Raw genomic sequence first — 17,793 nt, forward strand, 5'->3', positions numbered from 1 at the left:
AAATTTTTCTTTGTGCATCTTACACTGCAATTTACCATTTCACCTGAAATCTATAAAAGGGAGGAAAAACACTTTCAATGATAGTCCTAGGTATAGCACTTCCTTTGAGACAGCTCTCAGAAAGTTACTGAACACAAACATGGGCATAGTCCTCTCCTGCTGCTGCCTGTTTCCAGAGGATCTAATAAATCTTTGTCCTGCTGTTTATTGGCATTTTGCTCCAACTTCTGAATAGACCTTGTCCCCACCATACAGCTGTATCATAGAAAGCCCCATGAATTTGTCTCATCCTGCATCATACTGTGGGTAAGTGGCCATAAAACTTGTAACACGACTGACCTTGAACAATGGGAGGCATAACTGGGTATATCAGTCATCTCTTCAACTGATAAAAAGCATCCTGTCTTTAGAATACTGCTGTTTCAGTGCTTTCACTTTTGCTTGTGATCTAAGGAAAGAGTCTAGCAATCCCCATCCTGTATTTGATTTCCCTACAACTGTTGTTTTACCTGTTTCCATTATCTTCAAAAATATATGATTGTCCTTGTACTCTACTAAATAAGTTGATCCACTGGCATACTACTCTGCTGCTAGTTTGCACTACCTGACTCCCCTTGTCTTGAATGAGTTCCAGACTGGTCACTGCCCACTAACTTTGCACCTCTCAATGCTAGAGAGAACAGATGCTTTGTGATGGGTTAGAAAATGCCAATGCAGGCTAGAAGTGCCATGGTTGCATTATAACACTGTCATCTGTCAACTAAATTTCACAATCTGACTTAAAATTCCAGAGCTCTGAAACTTCAAAAACATATGGGCTTCTTTAACTTATCTGGAGAGAGAAAAGGAACACCTGAAATTACATTTATTTAGAAATTTAACAAGAAATCATAAAAGAACGGATAACGTACGGAAATGCGAAATGAAGATATCGATGCTAAGGTTTTGTGCAACCGCATTCATTTAAAGAGAAATCTATTCAGGGTTGTCTTTTCAGATTGTCAGATTAAACAAGCCACACAGCATTTGCTGCAAACCCATAATTACAGATTATTACGGAATACAAAAGATGCCAGGCATAAAAAGCTACTACAATTCTCCACACTGTAATAGAACATGCAGTGGAAGTTAATTTTGGCAAATGCTTTAAATATTAGCTTTACATAATATGTATAGGTGAGACTGTAATTAGGACAGAATGAATCCTTCGAAGCCTCTTTCATTCTGACCCAGCAGATGATTACTTTTTACTAATAAGACCACAGCCATTTGACAAAAAGCCAACTATAGTACCTTGCTTCATTCTTCAGTAAATTTAATAATTACAGCTCCTCCTGCCAATAGTTCTCAAATCAGACTTGTTCAATCCAATACTGAGCTTATTAGGGGACAGCTCTATGTTTAGAATTCTTTGGCCAAAAAAGTACTTGAGGATGATGAAGCATGCCTTAGACAAGGGCACAATGATTAGCCATTTTCTCTACATAAAAAACAGCACGTAGTCACTACAGACCACAAAATCACCTGCTGTTAGCACACAGCTGCTACAAAGAGCTTCTGCATTTATATCTGGTCCTTAATACCTTTAAGGAAGCCTAAATGGAACAACTTAATATGGTGGGAGAATAGCACTACACAGAGTTTCTGGTGTCTGTATTAATCTCATCTTTTTCAATTTTCTTCCCAATGTAGCCATTTCATATCTACTAGATATGCTGTACAATACTGCTGCTCAGTATCTCAGTTTCTTGATTTATTTTTGTTTTTGAGATCTGAAGAAAATGTTAATTCTGAGGTCCCTTAAGGTTCTAAGCAGATGAGAGAAAATTTCTCTTCTAAAAGCATAAAGAGATGAACAACAAAGTATAAGTTTAAAAAAATTAACAGCAAGCTTAAAAAAGAGAAAAAAGTCCAAAATACTCTTAGAAAAAGGAATAAAATTACAAAAAAAAAATTACTGAAAGTATACTGAAAAATAATAATTATTCATGTTGCACTACTCAACATTTTTGCTGATACAGAGCACAGAAGAATCCATATCAAACTGATCTTCATGTTGTTCAGAAGATACTTATTTCAGTTAACCAAATAGCAACTGCTCAAAATTATGTTGCTACCTACTGTCAAGGTATGATTTAAAACTTATGCTTTAAACAAGCACTTTGGTAGTGGAAAACAAGATTAAAATCTTTTTGAAAGAAAAAGTACGTAGGTAATTGGACAAACCTTCAGTGACTGGTTGAAGTTTAGAAGAACGCTCCGAGTCTGGAGAATGCAGTGGTTCTGGTTCCTTCAAGCTTTCTAAATGCATAAATGGATCATAATCCACACATGCCAAATCAGAAAGACTTAGGGGAAAATATTTGGGGTTACTAAAACACTGAGATCCATAGACACATCCATGTAGAACCTAGAACAAAACCAGATTTCATTACGTTAATTACTGAAATTTCTATTTGATTGCTTTATAAGAAATTAGATTTATTTTTATTTACATTTTGAAATTAATTTGTCAGAAGTAGGTAGGCAGGATAAAATGCTGGAAATTTTAGATGCTTGATATTTACAGAAACAAACCCATGTCTGTAAAGATAACTTTGCTTATTGATAAGCTTTTACATGTAAAAGCTTACATCCTCATATGTCTTAAATTTATAGCTGGTCTTCTACAACAAAAGTGTCTGCTATTGGTATGACATATATAATATAATGTAGTTAATCACAAAGTGGTAAGACAATGTTAAGAATTCCAAATATACCAATGATCAAGCAGTTAATTACAAAATGTACAAGATCTAAGATAGCACTCCAAATTTCAGCGGTAGAATGAGGTCAGCTAACAGAAAAGTTCTCTCATCGTTTTCATGAAAGCTGACACTATCTTCATATCTAGAAATTGATTTAGCAAGTAAAGAAACATGTACCTTATATATACAATTGAGAACAGATCTCTCAGTCTTATCATTTTCTGCTCCCGTAGCATGAAGAGGCTGCATCAAGGTCTTTAATGGCAAGGCCATTATCCAATCCAATAAGCACAGAAGTAAAGAAACTACCAACTGTAACAAACACTCTCAATTACAAATCAATTAAAACAGCACTTGCTACCTCACAGTTATCACTGTATTTTATTTCTCTGTTTTGCCTTATTTTCTCAATTTAGAGAACCTGTTAACACAGAAATTACAGGTCACACTTGTTTAAAAAGCACAGTATGTTCAAATGCTATATAGTATGAGTAAAAATTTTAGCTATTAAAATATTTAACAAAGATTATCCATACAACAGTTTCACATCATGACAAGTCTGTAAGTGGCTACTGTGCTTATGAAGATACCCATGATTTTTCAGAATTGGTCTGTAGGATGCTGTTTGCAAAATGACAGATCGAACACATACAAGTTAATGCAGACATACCATTCTGAATGTAAATCTCACTGTAATGTGAATCAAGGATTATACAAAATGGACTAATTCAGCTACATTTAGTGCTTTATAAATAATATGGAATTTCTTTCACAACCTGTCAATGTTGCTACACAGCATGAGGTATCATCTGACAGAAATACAACTGCTTTCTCTATTGTAAGCTACTCAGTCAGCAAAAGAACCAACTCCCTCTAGGGGATATTGTTAAAGACTAGAACAGAGAAAGATTAAGACATCCACACCAAATTATTAATAAATTACTAAAAATATTTACGTTTAATTTTTAAAATTTAGCTGTGGAAGAGGAAAAAAATCAGATAAATAGCTGTAGGATTCTCTAAAAGTCTTTCAGAGAAAATCACTTAAGCAATTCACTAATAAAAGATGCATAAACATCTTACTCATTTCACATAATACATTGCAACTTTGTCTCACAAAGACACCATAAAATAAACTGAACAATGAATGACTCCAATTATTTTTACATTAAACCGATTTTTATGAAAGCCATTAGGACTAAGTTTGTCAAAATATTTCAACATATTTTTTGGTACATTTTTGATGCAGTATTTGGCATTAAATGCTCAGCATTAGTTCATGGGGACTTTTTTTCATTCATGGGAAGCATCCTCAACTTGAAAGGAGGTTAGCTTGATATACCTTCTATATTCTACAACAGCTACTGACTTCTCAAGCAAAGAGGAGAGATTAATTGGAAATCTGGCGGCCAAAATAATCAACATATGAATTGCAGCTCTAACTGGAATGAGTGGTCCAGAATGACAGAGCCGTCACAGACAAACTGCACTGAAGGTGCAAAATTTAAATGACCACTGTATCCCACAGCTCTTGGTCCCCTAGTCCAAGAACAAAGCCAAACACGAGGGCTGCTCTGAAAGTAGTGGTGACAGCAGGTTACCTCCACTAGTGCAAATTTTTATGAGCACAGCATGCAGGCTCTTGTTCATTACTGGTGAAAATGTATAGCTAATGGTGATGACTATGTTGAAAAATAGTATTTTGTAGCTGAGAATTTGCTCTATTAAACTGTGTTATTACACTCCTTGTATCTGTTGGAAATAATTAGAAGGCATTACATTTGGAATCATGAACATAATTCAGAAAAGACAAAACTTTCTGGAGGCAAAAAGCACGACTGAGAGTATCAGATGGTTGAAGAAAGAGTCCATTGTAAACAGCGGACCCAGATTCACTGAAAATATGAAAAGACAGCAATTGTTTTTAAGGATGTCAACAATTAAATTCATCTCAATATTACAGACTGTCTTGCCGAAAAATGTACTTGAAATAAGAAAAATTCATAATCTTCTGAGTATTTCGAAATGTACTCCCAAGAAGTTGAAAATATATTTTTGTTATAAGACAAGTTTGAAAAGTTTACCTTGCTTTACTTAGGATAAGGATAAAAGACATAAGACTTTCTAACAACTGAAAGCAATCTATTTCAATTAATTTTAAAAGCATATTTTTCAGCAAAAACTTCAGAAAGTCATTTGCATAGAGAATACTGTTGTAAGTCTAGGAAGACAATTCTGCATTATATTTACAAAGCTGAATCCCTGCTTTAAAGGAAAATTTCTAACAAAACTGTCATTTGTCACATTTGTAAGTAAATTAACATATTAAAAAGGAACAGAAAATGTTTACCCTCTTGTCCTGTTCATAGGATGAAGCTTCTGTACCAGGTAGCAGATGGGTAATCGTTGCTATCAGAATCTGGGGAAAATACGGCATAGTTTCTTTACAAATAGAAATAATAAAGTACTTAAGTTTAAAGTGACTTTTAAGCAGGTAAATGGGACACATACTAGTCTCATAGTTGAATTATATTTATGTTATTTTGAGACAAATCATAGTATTTCTTGCCATTTTTTTATTTTATAAATAAAACCCTTTTTATTAAATTTCAGAGAAGACATTGCAGGAAAACATTATGCACAACTGACATAAGTCCATAGTATCATAAAATCGTTAGGTTCACTGCAATTACACAGCTACTCCAAATATTCACGCAGGAAGAGAACTTGATTCCACATATTTGTAGGGTGTAGGAATGAACCTGATGGTTTGTGTATAGGACTATATTAATTTCATTATTTCTTGAAATACTAGAACTTGTAAACAACCTCCTTTCATTTAAACAATAATATGACTGCACAGGAGCAGAGAAATACTTGTTATGCCTGTTAAGAAGCTTCCACACAATTCCCTTTCTGGTTACCTGGGAGACCTATATCTTTTTTCTGCTCAGACTCACAGAGGCCATAGCCTAATTCCTTGTTATTCAAAGTGTATTAAAGAAAAATGTATTTGCTTTATACTGACACACTTCAATGGATATGCAAAATACAACTGCAGATCCATATTAAAGTAAATGCTTTCTTACTAAACTTAAACATATATATTTGTCAATATTTAATATAAAATAATTTACTTAATTTAAAATATGCTCATCTAAATAATGACAAAGTTATGCCAGAGAAAAAAACAGAACATGCTATAGCCATTTTACATGTTAATACTGGAGTCAGTAAGTAAGCATTACGTGAACCTGTACCGTTGATGTTCAGTAAGATAATATCAATTTCACATTTTGTGAAACATACTTGTCAATATTGTGATACTTTAATTTTAGTGAAATATATCTTACTGTTACTTTAAAAAAAAATAAATTACTTACTTGAATAATTCTTAAAGGTGAATCAGCTTGATACACTTGAAGTCTATGCACATAATGTATCAGCATGTTCAGCATACTGCAGGCAACTTGAGCTACTGTTTTATTTGGAAACTAGAAAAGAACACAGTGCAGTAATGATGACTGTGATTTCATGTAACAGTATGAAAGCATAACAATTTGATTACAGAACTTGAGATCAAACCCATATTGCTGGAAACATCCGTACAAGCTTGCAAGAAAACCCTAAAGTCACTGAAAAGGACAAAAGGGGTGAACAAGGCAGGGTAGCTTAATACAGAATTGCCAGATTATTGATTTTAAGAGAAAATTACCCGAGAATGAAAACTGGAGATTTTTTGGAGTCTTTGAGCAGTCAGCTGTTCACTACATAAAAACAGAGAACATTTTATTTATTTATTTATTTATTTATTTTCAAAAAAGGCAACAAGTCAGCGGAGATGCATTTCACAGAAAGGCTGAAAAATATAAGAGAGTGAATATGAATAAAACTCAAATCTTGTATACTCAAATTTTCCAATCTTATTCATGGAAAGAGCACCAGGTATGGTGTTTTTTACAAGGATGGGCCCAAACAGATCAAACCTTTATCCATTTTAGAATTCTGTCCCAGCACAATCTGTGGGCCATGTTTCAAAAGAATGCATGGAAACTTTAGAACAAATAGGTGTGTGTCCTGAAAGAACATTTTTTGTTTTTCCCATGTGTTCTAAGGCTTCTTTTTTCTTGTTTCTGACTATCCAAGTTGGTAATTAAGTATTTCCTTTAATTGGCAATAAATTAATTTTCCAAGTTGAGAGTCTGTTTTGTCTGTGACAGCAATCAATAAATGATCTCCATGTCACTGTCTTGACCCACTCCGGTTCTTTAATTCTCCCCTATCCTCCTTGCTGGAGGTGCTGCGAGGGAGCAAGTAGCTGGGTGAGATTCCAGCTGCTAGCCAGGGCCATCACACCATACCCCTTAAAAGGAAAAGTGAGAAGTTGCGTGAAAAACTGTAAAATTACCCAGCGTAACAGCATGCCTCATTAAAACCTGGAAATGATCTTTTATGACAGTCATAAAAACAAGTTATCTCTTCCCAAAATCAGACTTCTCATTATTCCCTTTCTTCAGGTAGTTTAATCACACAAACTTTAAACTCTTGATCAGTATTTGGATTCATTTTTTTTTCTAACAAATTCTGGCCTGAGTGACTTTGCCTGGGAATGAGTACAGAACCTTACCACAGGGAATCATGCATCTTCCAATGCTTTCACGCATGTGGTGCAGGCATTGTATGTACCTACCTCTACACATCTGGTGAGGTCTGAGAAACTATACTACATAATGTAATGTAGTCTCAAATTTAGAAGTGAACAGACACAGAATGTAGGGGGGATGTGGGGATAATGGGATTTTGTTGGTGTGGTCAAGGTAGTACACATCATAAAAGTGTTAGTCTCTCACCTTTAAAGAAACACAAATCACATTCAATGCTTCCTTGATCTGAGGATGATGAGATTCATGAACTAGCTCCTCACAGATCCAAATACCAAGGCTGCAAAGAGCAACACATCTGCAAAACAATGTTGGAGGATAAATAACTTGAAAGGCATGCTACAAGTATGTGCACACTTTTTATCATTCATGATATGCCCTGCTAAAGCCTAATAAAGTTGTTTTTTTTTTCTACACCAAAAACCTTTACAATCCTGTAACTTAAAAAAAACAATAAGTAAGAAATTCCAGCTACCTCTGTCAAGGCACAGGGAAGGAAGAACTAACTGAAAAATCCGAAAGTAGTTAAGAACTTCTGCATCTCTGCTTGTTTTATGGATTTAAAATATTTTTCTTAACACTTCTAAATATTTTAATTTCTTGAATTAACATCTTGAATTAATATTAATATTTTATCTTTAAAAAGTATTTTATTAAGACAAAGGAAAAACTGTGGTGGAAAGTCATGACCCAAGTATGAGTTTGTTCATATTTGTTTAGAGCCTGTAAGACTCATAGATGGGAGAGAGGTACGTTATTTCTTCACATATATTTAAGTATTTTTAGATTGGCAATAACCAAGGATGAATGGAAGAGGAGCAAATGAATGCCAGAGACTGTACGCACTCTGATTAAATATTTAAAATAACTTTTATTGTTGTTTCTTCCTTTAAAATCTGGGAATAGAATAAAGTGTAAAGGTAAAGAATGATTTGAAGAAGTAATTACACAAAATATTCTGTTAATACTTGCTTGCAACACCACAGTAGTCTTTAGATATTGTGGATGATAATTGTGATGTAGTATTGTAGACGGTTAGACATGTTGTAAGGCTGGTCTGCTTTAACAAGGCAAAAGAAGCAACAACAGAATGCCTAGAATATGACAGACAGCATCAAGATGTTCCCCTTTGTCTTCCTTATCTGTGTGCAGAGACTTCTCGATTGCCCTTGCATTCCACAGCAATCTCTGGGACAAAAGGAGTGCTGAGAGGAAGAAAACGACCACCCCAAGGACTAACAGTGGACCGACAGCTGAGCATCATGGTGCTAGAAGGCTAGATGACACTGAAGATTGCCAAATAAGGCTATGTCTGTTGGGCAATCATTGGGGGTGGATAGGATAATGATTTTGGGAATGTAATGAATATGTAATGCATGTGAAAATATAACGTGTTCACGAACAATCAACTGTGGGAGCATTCTTGGAGAGTTATCTCGATGCTACCTCAGCACTGCCAATAAAGAATACCTTGTTTAATGGTAACAAAACTTTGCTGTTAATTTTCTACTAATCAACTTCTTTAAATCAAGAATATTTAGATGAACGTGTTCAAAGCAGCAGACAAGGATGAAATTTGCTCAGAAATATTATGGACTTCATGAGACTGCCATGACTTCTCAAATATGATCGATAGCAGCTTAGCTATTTACAAACCATTCTGAATTAAAATGGTGGACCACTGTTTAGATAGTAGTGAAGAAAAGCATGAACAGAATACAAAACTTTACTTTACAATCTACCTTGCCATCTTCAAAATAGTATAAAATGTAAAAGTAACTATTAATTTAGAAGCTCTTTTTGTATGACCTACCGTGCAGGACCAGATGGCTCTTCTCTGGCTGAACTTAACACAGTTTTAATTATGAGCTCCTAAAACAAAGAGGAAAATGCTCAGTGGTTTGCGAATTACACAATCACACAAAGTGTTAGAAAATTAGAATGTTATTATGGGACACACAGGCACATTGCTTAGCTTGCTCTCTAGGTCTGTGGTCAGAAGAACTGTTTGCTTGCCGCTATATCAACTTCTGGTCTGACCCAGAAGCACGTTATTGTGCTAACTCAAGAACATCTCACAGGTTACTGTACTAATTTCTGCTGATTCATCCAAAACTTTTCCATAAAGTATCATGGGGAAAAAAATAAAAGAAAGAAAGAAAAAAATCCAACAAACAAATGACCTTCCTGTAGCTAATTTCTGTGAACAGTCACGCAGGATATCACAGAAAGTATCCATCTGCTGGTTACTTTGAGGCAGGTATTAAATCATTGTTTTTTTCCTAATCAAAATTCTATTAATTAAAAAAGTTCTTAGAAGTATTCACAGAACAAGTGACTACAGGGCCTTAATGATGTCAAGAAGAATTCTGCCTGAACTGCAGCAAAATGTCCCTAAAGCTGTAGGTTATTGTCAAAGTTTACATAAACTCTCAGTAAGTTTAGTAGTATAAAGTTTCACAATATTTTAGAGTATCTATTTGAAACAGCTTGTGAAAAAATTTAGTCATTATCTCCTGGAACATCATCATATTAAAATATAATTGGTAACAGAATACTTTTCAAATAGTCTTTAAATTTCCCACCTTAACATCTGTAAACTGAGACACAGCTATGTCAGGAATGTTTGGGTGAAGAGCTGGTAGTTCATGATATAAATTGGGAAAACAGACAAGAGATCCTAAAAGAACTTGTGCTTCAACTCTTGGTGCCTGAAAGAAAAACATGTGAGGGGAAACTTATATTCTTACTGCAATCAGAAAGATGACATTTCTAGCTGCCTTAAATAAGAACGATGGCTGAAACTCTACACAGCTATCTCTTTTTTCCTTCTCCAAATTCTCTAAGACTGAGCAAACTGAGACCATATCCCAATGGATTGACATTCATACACACACTACACCCATTTTCCAAGCTGGCCAAAAGAAAATGAAGAATTTGTTAGGATTACAGAAAAATGACTAAGCTAACCAGGCTTCGACAGCTAACATTGCTGGACATGATAGATAAAAGCATAAAAAGATGCAAAGGTCAGCTTTGATAGTGCCTTAAGGGAAACTGAATTTCACAAGTAGTTAAAAGGTGAATTATGTGAGAACAGCCAAAAGTCACTCACAACTGCAGAGGAGTACTAGGGACCTTTGAGGAATACAGTCACACAAGGTCAACAGCGCTTTGATAATCACATCAGCATTACGATACAAGGCTGAAGATGCCTAGGTGCTATGTCAGAGATACATCTGAAAAGGCCAACACTCTTAGAGATAAGAGTTCTCAAGCCATACTATGAAAGTCATTGCAGTGTGTATGTATGTGCGTAAATCTAGGTATATTTCTAACATGAAGTTATAGTCAAAATGACCACTTATTTTAAAACTCTTTAAACTGCAGATAAGTGGCAATCATAAATCCTAGAACGCTAAAATTACTGTTTCAACAGCAGTTTTGGCATTCTTCACATTACATTTTCTGTAAAGAACTTGCACGCGTAGTGTTCTAGAATGAAACACTAACAGTGTCTGTATTTGCAAACTGTTACACTGACTTATTTGGACAAATTAACACCCCAGTCAAGGAAAAATATTGCTCTGTTTTCTCTCAAATCCTTCCCTCTTGCCCATTAATGAGAATGAACTGATGAACACTTACATTGAGAAAAGAAGAAGCTGCCACCCTTCCTGCTGCTACAATGAAATCCATAATAAGCATGGTGGCACCAGGCAAACTAAGTGAAAAGAACTGAGGAGAGCAGTGCTTGATGATTGTATTGACAATATCCTTGTAGGAGGAAGAATATAAAAAAAAAGGAAAAGAAGAATGTCAAGAACATGAACAAATAATGAAAAAAAAGGCAGATATTGAACAGAAAATTGGGAATAAAAAAGCATGTAAATTCACTGTGGCCACTGGAACATTCTAAGTTGTCATTATTGAGCAAGGAGTAGCACAAAAAAGATAAATTCCAGGTGTATACTCATATTAATGTAAGGATGGTATACTTTATAGATCAATTTAATCTTGGACACTACTGTACCAGCTTTGTATTAAGTCATTAACATTTAGATTTTAAGAGTTTTACAAATGATTAACGATTAATTTAAATAGCTACAGAAGATAGTGAGACAACCAGCTATTATATAGAATCATAGAAAGCTTTGAGTTGGAAGGAACCCTCAAGAACATCTAGTTCTAACCCCCCCAGCCACGGGCAGTGTCACCTTCCACTAGATAAGTTTGCTCATATCTTAACAACATGCTTAAATCCTCTCCAACAAGTGTCACCTTAGTATAATATTTAAAAAGGTGTTAACTTCTTACGTATCTTTTCTAGAAGCATAATATAAAGACAGAATTACAATGAAGTGTTTTATAACATTGCTGGTGCATAGTCATTCAACACATTAAATTATATTATTGTAGACTTAGCGAAGCAGTCTCTAACGCTCATGACACAATTTCTTCCATAGTACGGAAAAAAATATAAAATACAATCAGTCGTGAAAAACTGATCTCAAACTCAGGTAAAAAAGGTGACTCATTTCCCCCTCTGAATAATTCTCCAATAGTAATAATATATCCTGAAAAGGACTTAGGGGTTCTGGTTGATGAAAAAATTAACATGAGCCAGCAGCGTGCACTTGCAGCTCAGAAGGCCAGTGGTATCCTGCATTCCATCAGAAGACGGATGGCCAGCAGGGCAAGGGAGGTTACCGTCCCTCTTAATTCTGCCCTTGTGAGGGCCTTGAGGGAGTACTGCGTCCAAGTCTGGGGCGCCCAACACAGGAAAGATGTGGAGCTTTTGGAGAGGGTCCAGAGGAGGGCCACAAAGATAATCTAGGGACTGGAGCATCTCTCCTGTGAAGACAGGCTGAAGGAACTGGGCTTTTTCAGCTTGGAAAAAAGAAGGCTGCAGGGAGACCTCATTGCGGCCTTCCAATATTTAAAGGGAGCTTATAAACACATGAGGGAAATCAACTTTTTACATGAGTATATAGTGATAGGATAAGGGGGAATAGTTTTAAACTAAAGGAAGGTAGATCTAGATTAGATATCAAGGGAAGTTTTTAACTGAGAGGGTGGTGAGGTGCTGGAACAGGTTGCCCAGAGAGGTTGTGGATGTCCCATCCCTGGAGGAGTCACGGCAGGTTGGATGGGGCCTTGGGCAATCTGATCTAGTACTTGATCTAGTGGTTGGCAACTCTGCCTGCGGAAGGGGGTTGGAACTTAATGATCCTTGAGGTCCATTCCAACCCAAACCATTCTATTATTCTTTGATATCTAACCAGATGGCAGTATGTTATATAAACATCTGAAATCCAGCAAGACAAGTAGTGAAAACTGTTTGTTAGTGAACAGAAACTGGAGATCTGTCCTATCTATAGCTGCCTGTGGAATAGTTTTGGACTAGTTCTATTTTGCCCAGTTAACCAAATATGGTTGTTTGAACCTTTGCCTCAAACTGCTTATCAAAAAAGACCAAAAAACTACCTTTTTCATACTTGTGACGTGAATCTCTAAAAAGAGTGTTTAAGCCATGCACTACTTTCAGACTTGTTCATATTAAAACATACGCGAAAGATCTACTCCCCTGATTAAATGTCTTAGTTTGCTAGTTTCTATACCTGACGTAGAACTAAACTACATCAGATGCATAATGACAATAATTTACTTTCCCATTAGCTGAACAGTTGCATCAGGGAGCAAATAAGACCAGTAGACATTAGAGATACCTGTTTCCTTCATTTTTGTGTGCTTCATTCTGTAGCACACAATCAGTAAAAAAAGAAAGAATACCTTTTCTGCCCTCTTATTTGCTTAAAATGGACTACAAAAAAGCATTTCTGATTACAATGAAGAACATGTAGGCCATTTACCAAAGCCTGGAAAAAGTATCAGTCACATAGCTATTTTTTAAAGGAAAAGTGAAATTACTCAGCTAAAAATCCAGTATTTTTGACGAAACAATTTCATTTTTAGTTCCACAATTCATTTTAACTAGAATATCATAGTTAAACTTACCTGATCAACATGAAGAAGTCCACAGTGCATTATATTGTAGAAATGAGTTAAAAAATCCCTGTTTGGAGATACATCTTGTCTTCGCTTCATTGTCTTACAAATGAGTTTATAAGCATGTAGCTTTCCTTGTTTGTATTTATCAGTCAGCATTGTTGCCTACAGTTTAAAAAAATGTTGATTATTCATAAAAGAAAAAACTACATTAAACACTTCTGCAACAACGTATCTTTATTTTCGTTTCACTGCTTAGTGCTCAAATTTACCTTGAACAGCCAAGGTGTTAGAATTCTCAGTGGTGGGATTAAAACTGGTGGAGATGGTGAAGTGAGGTTATCTGTTGAAATACCAAGATTGTCTCTTATCTGCAATTATTAAATAAAATAAAATAAAAACATGTAAAGGAAATATATCAGGTGGTGGTTCTTCCCTCTAAAAATCCTTCCTTGTTGAATCAGCTTGGATAAGAGGTTTTTTTGTTTGTTTGTTTGTTTTTTACCTTGGCCAGATTCTGCCACAGTTCACATAGGTAATCAAAAACCTGGGCATGAATCTCTGGATCCATGATGCTGTTGACATCCCCTAAAATTCCTAGCATTCGCCTCCACATCACGGTAGCAACATCTGCGTGCCATCCTGTAAGTGTTCCCCCAGCCATAACACTGCAACATTCTGAGGGGAATTCACTAGTTTCTGCAAAGGAAGAAAAAAGCACAGTGAGATCTACCTTTTTAGAGAATGAAAAGTTCTGCCAGAGCTATTACATACATACTTTCCTTAAAAATGAAAGAGAAAAAAAAGATTAGAAAAGATTAGACCTTTAGAGTAAGATATTTTTTACCCATTAAGCTATCTCAAAACTGAAACTATTTAATTACATAACTACTGTCAAATCCTCTAGAAGAACTGTTTTGTTTCTTAAGTATTTTTTCCATAAGTAACATTCAAGGTCACTACTGGAGCCCTAATACTAATCTGATAGACTTCACAAGGCCAGTCCTTTTGAAAGAGTTTCTTGCATTATTTGGCATCAATGAATCTCCAGAATTCCACCTGCCTCCTTCCACGAAAAATTACATTTCAATTTTACATTTTTTGCAATAAAACAGAAAGATGACTTTCCTTAGAATCTACTACCAACATATTTTACTTGAAGTGGAAGAGAAAGATGGGAGTAAACTGTCGTCTCTGGCTACCGTACTTTATGCAGTAAATCTGTGTGTGGAGAGGCAACATTTAGTTACCTAGCCCAGCAGTCCAACTCTCACCTAGCTCTTTTTACGCATCACTACACATTATCACTACACATTATATGAATAGACAGTCTTTTTTAGGTGGAAGATCTGTTCATTTCAGTTTGTCCATAGAAAGAATGCTCATATTACAATGGCTCACACTTGATGTGCTTAAACAGCCATAGCAAACTACCTAAGGAACCACAGTTTTAAAGAAGAAAGTATCCACATTCTTCCTTCTGTACCTCTCACATAGGTTTTAAAAACACCTCAGCACCAGAACTTGCTGAGATCTTCTGAAAATCTTCCAGCTCCCATAGGCATACAAAATGAAAATGAAATCCAAATTCAGCCTAATCTCATAGCTTCTTCATTTGAAGATCTGGACCACTGTGGTAGAGACACTGATGGTTTCTGGGTTGCAGATTTCGAAGTATAAAGCAAAACGATTGTATTTGTGTTTATCAGTAGGCTACTTTAAAGAAAAAAAGGGTCTAAAATACCCATCAGACATTATTCTGTTTCCATGAGACCAAATATGGGAGAAATGAGAACTTTGTACTTACAAAGTGAATGTATTTTAAAATTCAATAACTTGGATAGTTAAAGCAATTAAAACTTGTATAAATATTAAAGGGAAAAGAAGAAATAAAAACATTAATTAAAAATTAGGTCTTATTACTTGTACATTAATGACAAAACTGTCTGTGGCAAGGCCACATACTAGGTTATGTTGACACAACTCTAGGTATCAAAGAGATCAGTTAGAAATATACTGACTAGAAATCCACTGCTAATAGTTCCAATGAAATGCAAGACAAAACGTAAAAAGGTTTTTGTTTGCTTTCTGAGAAAATAACTGCAATTAAATATTTTTAAAGGAGTAGATTAAATAGCTTTGTACTGGATTGTCTACAGCTAATGGGATACTATTTACTTCACTATATTGCATTCGAAAGAAAGGAAAAACAGGTTTATATTTTCTATTCCAGATATTGCCTAGGTCATCTGGCGTCTGTAAAACAGAGTGGTGGAGCTTCTCATCCAGTTGCAGATCCTTCTGCTCAATATGATCTGCATGAAGAGTGGCAGGAGAGGGTGTCTGTGATCGGGATCCAAGAGCAGATTGGATTGGAGAAGCACTTTCAGAGCCTGCAAATGCAATTTTTAACAGTTACCTTAAAAGCCTTTTCTGTTCTTTTGAGCTACTGAAATTTCTAAACATAGCATTAAAGGAAAATTGAACTACTTTAATATAACAAATTTGGCCAAAAAAGAAAATTATATAAAAACTGCAATCAGATCTCCCTGTGAATGGTGCTCCAAAAGACAACAAATTACATGCAGGAGAGATGAACAACAAAATCAGACAGGTGAATGGATTAGTAGAGCTCTATTTTCAATCAATTTTAGATGTGTTTATTCTGCAGAACTCTCAGTGCTCAGAATCAGTCAAATTTCTCTACACATTCCTTCACATAAATTTCTCTCTAATAAGGGATTTAAGCAGAAATTTTGCTGGAACAACTGCCAGGTTTATGGATGCATGCAAGTTGATTTATAAATCAAAGCTCAAAACAGGGACTGATACTTTTTGATGTTAATCTGCTGATCAGAAAATCTGTATGGAGGGAATGTTTTATATATAGTTAGAGGAATGTTATTTCCTTGAAGAAAGAATAATACAAACTTTTCGAATGGCAGCACGCAAAGGCATCCTTCCATGGACAACACAGAGCAACCTCTCTAGGCAACTACTTGATCTACTCTACAGAGATATTTACATAGGAGCAGCAGGCACTTTTACTTTGCTCCTGCACTGTCTTCTGCTAAACAAATTTCACTTCCTGAATTTGCTTAAAGATTCTTACAAAACTGCAAGTTCAGTCTGAATAATCAGCAGTAAAAATAAAGAACAGGTATTCACCATATACTTCCCTACACATCAGCATATTTTAAAATGGGAGCATTTAAGTCTCTGAATTTTAACTCTTGGAAAAATGTAACTGATCCAAAAAATACTACATTGACGTGTGAAGTTCGGCATTAGAGATAAACTAAACTCTAAGGACATAAAAGGTGAGGCTCTTAAAAATAGTAATTTTCCAAATTATTGGTTGTTAAATGTTCTTTCTTTTAAAGATAATTAAACTGTTTAAAGAACTTGACAGAAGATGTGAAGCATTATCAGAACAGAAACAACGGTAAACAAACCTGCACTACTAAACTGAAAAGCAACGCAGCTTTTACCACCAGTTTAAATCAATGAACCTATGTAGGAGAGCTAGACAAACATATGAACGACACTAAATTCTGCAAAATGACAAACCGTGGCAATGCCTTTCCTCTTCCACTACTACTTCACACATAGAATATTGTTTCACTCCATATTCTCCACTTAGAATTACAGGAGACCATCCACCTGACACTGATCATTTGTTTTCCACATACAAAATTAACGTAAAATACACATTTAAAGGTTCTCAAAGAAATCCTTTCCTTCTTTTCCATTCTGTTCACTAAGAGGGGAGGGACTGAAATAGATCAAGAGAAAGAGGAAGAAAGAGTGATGAGGTAGGGAAGTGGGGAAAAAGGAGGGAAGGAGAGAGGAAAGAAGGAAGGAAGGAAGAGAGAGAGTAGGGGAGGGAGGGAAAGAGATTTTAAATAATGAAAAATAATAGACAGAAATAATGATGGAAAATTTGCTTATCTACTGGAGTCTTCTAAGCATTAAAAGATACCCCAGTACACATACTTTCAACTTTGACACTGTGCTTTGAAGTTGAGTTTCCGCATGGATCTTCTGGTATCTAATACAGTGAATTCACACTGCACCCTCCCTATCATGTGACTCTTCATGCATGTGATTTACACTATACAGCTGCCTATCTTTTACAAAATTTCAAAGAAACTCTGTGTTTTCTTCTTACATGTGAATTTAACAGAAATTAGACAATGTGCTCCAACTTTGTGGGGGCACTGAACAGAAGGTAAAACTGCACAAGTCTTGCTTCCTTGGGAAACTTAGCTAAAGTTAAATGCAAGTGATAGACAAAAGCCACCTCTCTAAAACAGTGGTCCAAACAACAAGAAAAGACAGCCACAGAACTTTCTCAATGGACAACTCAGTCATTA

At 35.4% G+C, this 17,793-nt stretch overlaps 1 protein-coding gene across 9 annotated transcripts in view; it reads right to left on the minus strand.

Annotated features, from left to right (window-relative positions):
* RALGAPA1 (Ral GTPase activating protein catalytic alpha subunit 1) overlaps positions 1–17,793 on the minus strand; it is a 118,746-nt gene that overhangs the window by 47,961 nt on the left and 52,992 nt on the right. For all 9 annotated transcript variants that reach the window (XM_021403348.1, XM_021403356.1, XM_021403352.1 and 6 more), the window contains 12 exons: positions 15,658–15,810; positions 13,923–14,116; positions 13,690–13,788; positions 13,427–13,582; positions 11,057–11,185; positions 9,994–10,119; positions 9,222–9,280; positions 7,598–7,706; positions 6,131–6,241; positions 5,098–5,166; positions 2,925–3,059; positions 2,227–2,410 (listed from right to left, as the gene is read on the minus strand). In XM_021403348.1, coding sequence (XP_021259023.1) covers positions 2,227–2,410; positions 2,925–3,059; positions 5,098–5,166; positions 6,131–6,241; positions 7,598–7,706; positions 9,222–9,280; positions 9,994–10,119; positions 11,057–11,185; positions 13,427–13,582; positions 13,690–13,788; positions 13,923–14,116; positions 15,658–15,810 — 1,524 coding nt within the window. The remainder of the gene's footprint in view (positions 1–2,226; positions 2,411–2,924; positions 3,060–5,097; positions 5,167–6,130; positions 6,242–7,597; positions 7,707–9,221; positions 9,281–9,993; positions 10,120–11,056; positions 11,186–13,426; positions 13,583–13,689; positions 13,789–13,922; positions 14,117–15,657; positions 15,811–17,793) is intronic.

This window comes from Numida meleagris, chromosome 6 (assembly GCF_002078875.1).
Source record: "Numida meleagris isolate 19003 breed g44 Domestic line chromosome 6, NumMel1.0, whole genome shotgun sequence".
Taxonomy (NCBI): Eukaryota; Metazoa; Chordata; class Aves; order Galliformes; family Numididae; genus Numida; species Numida meleagris.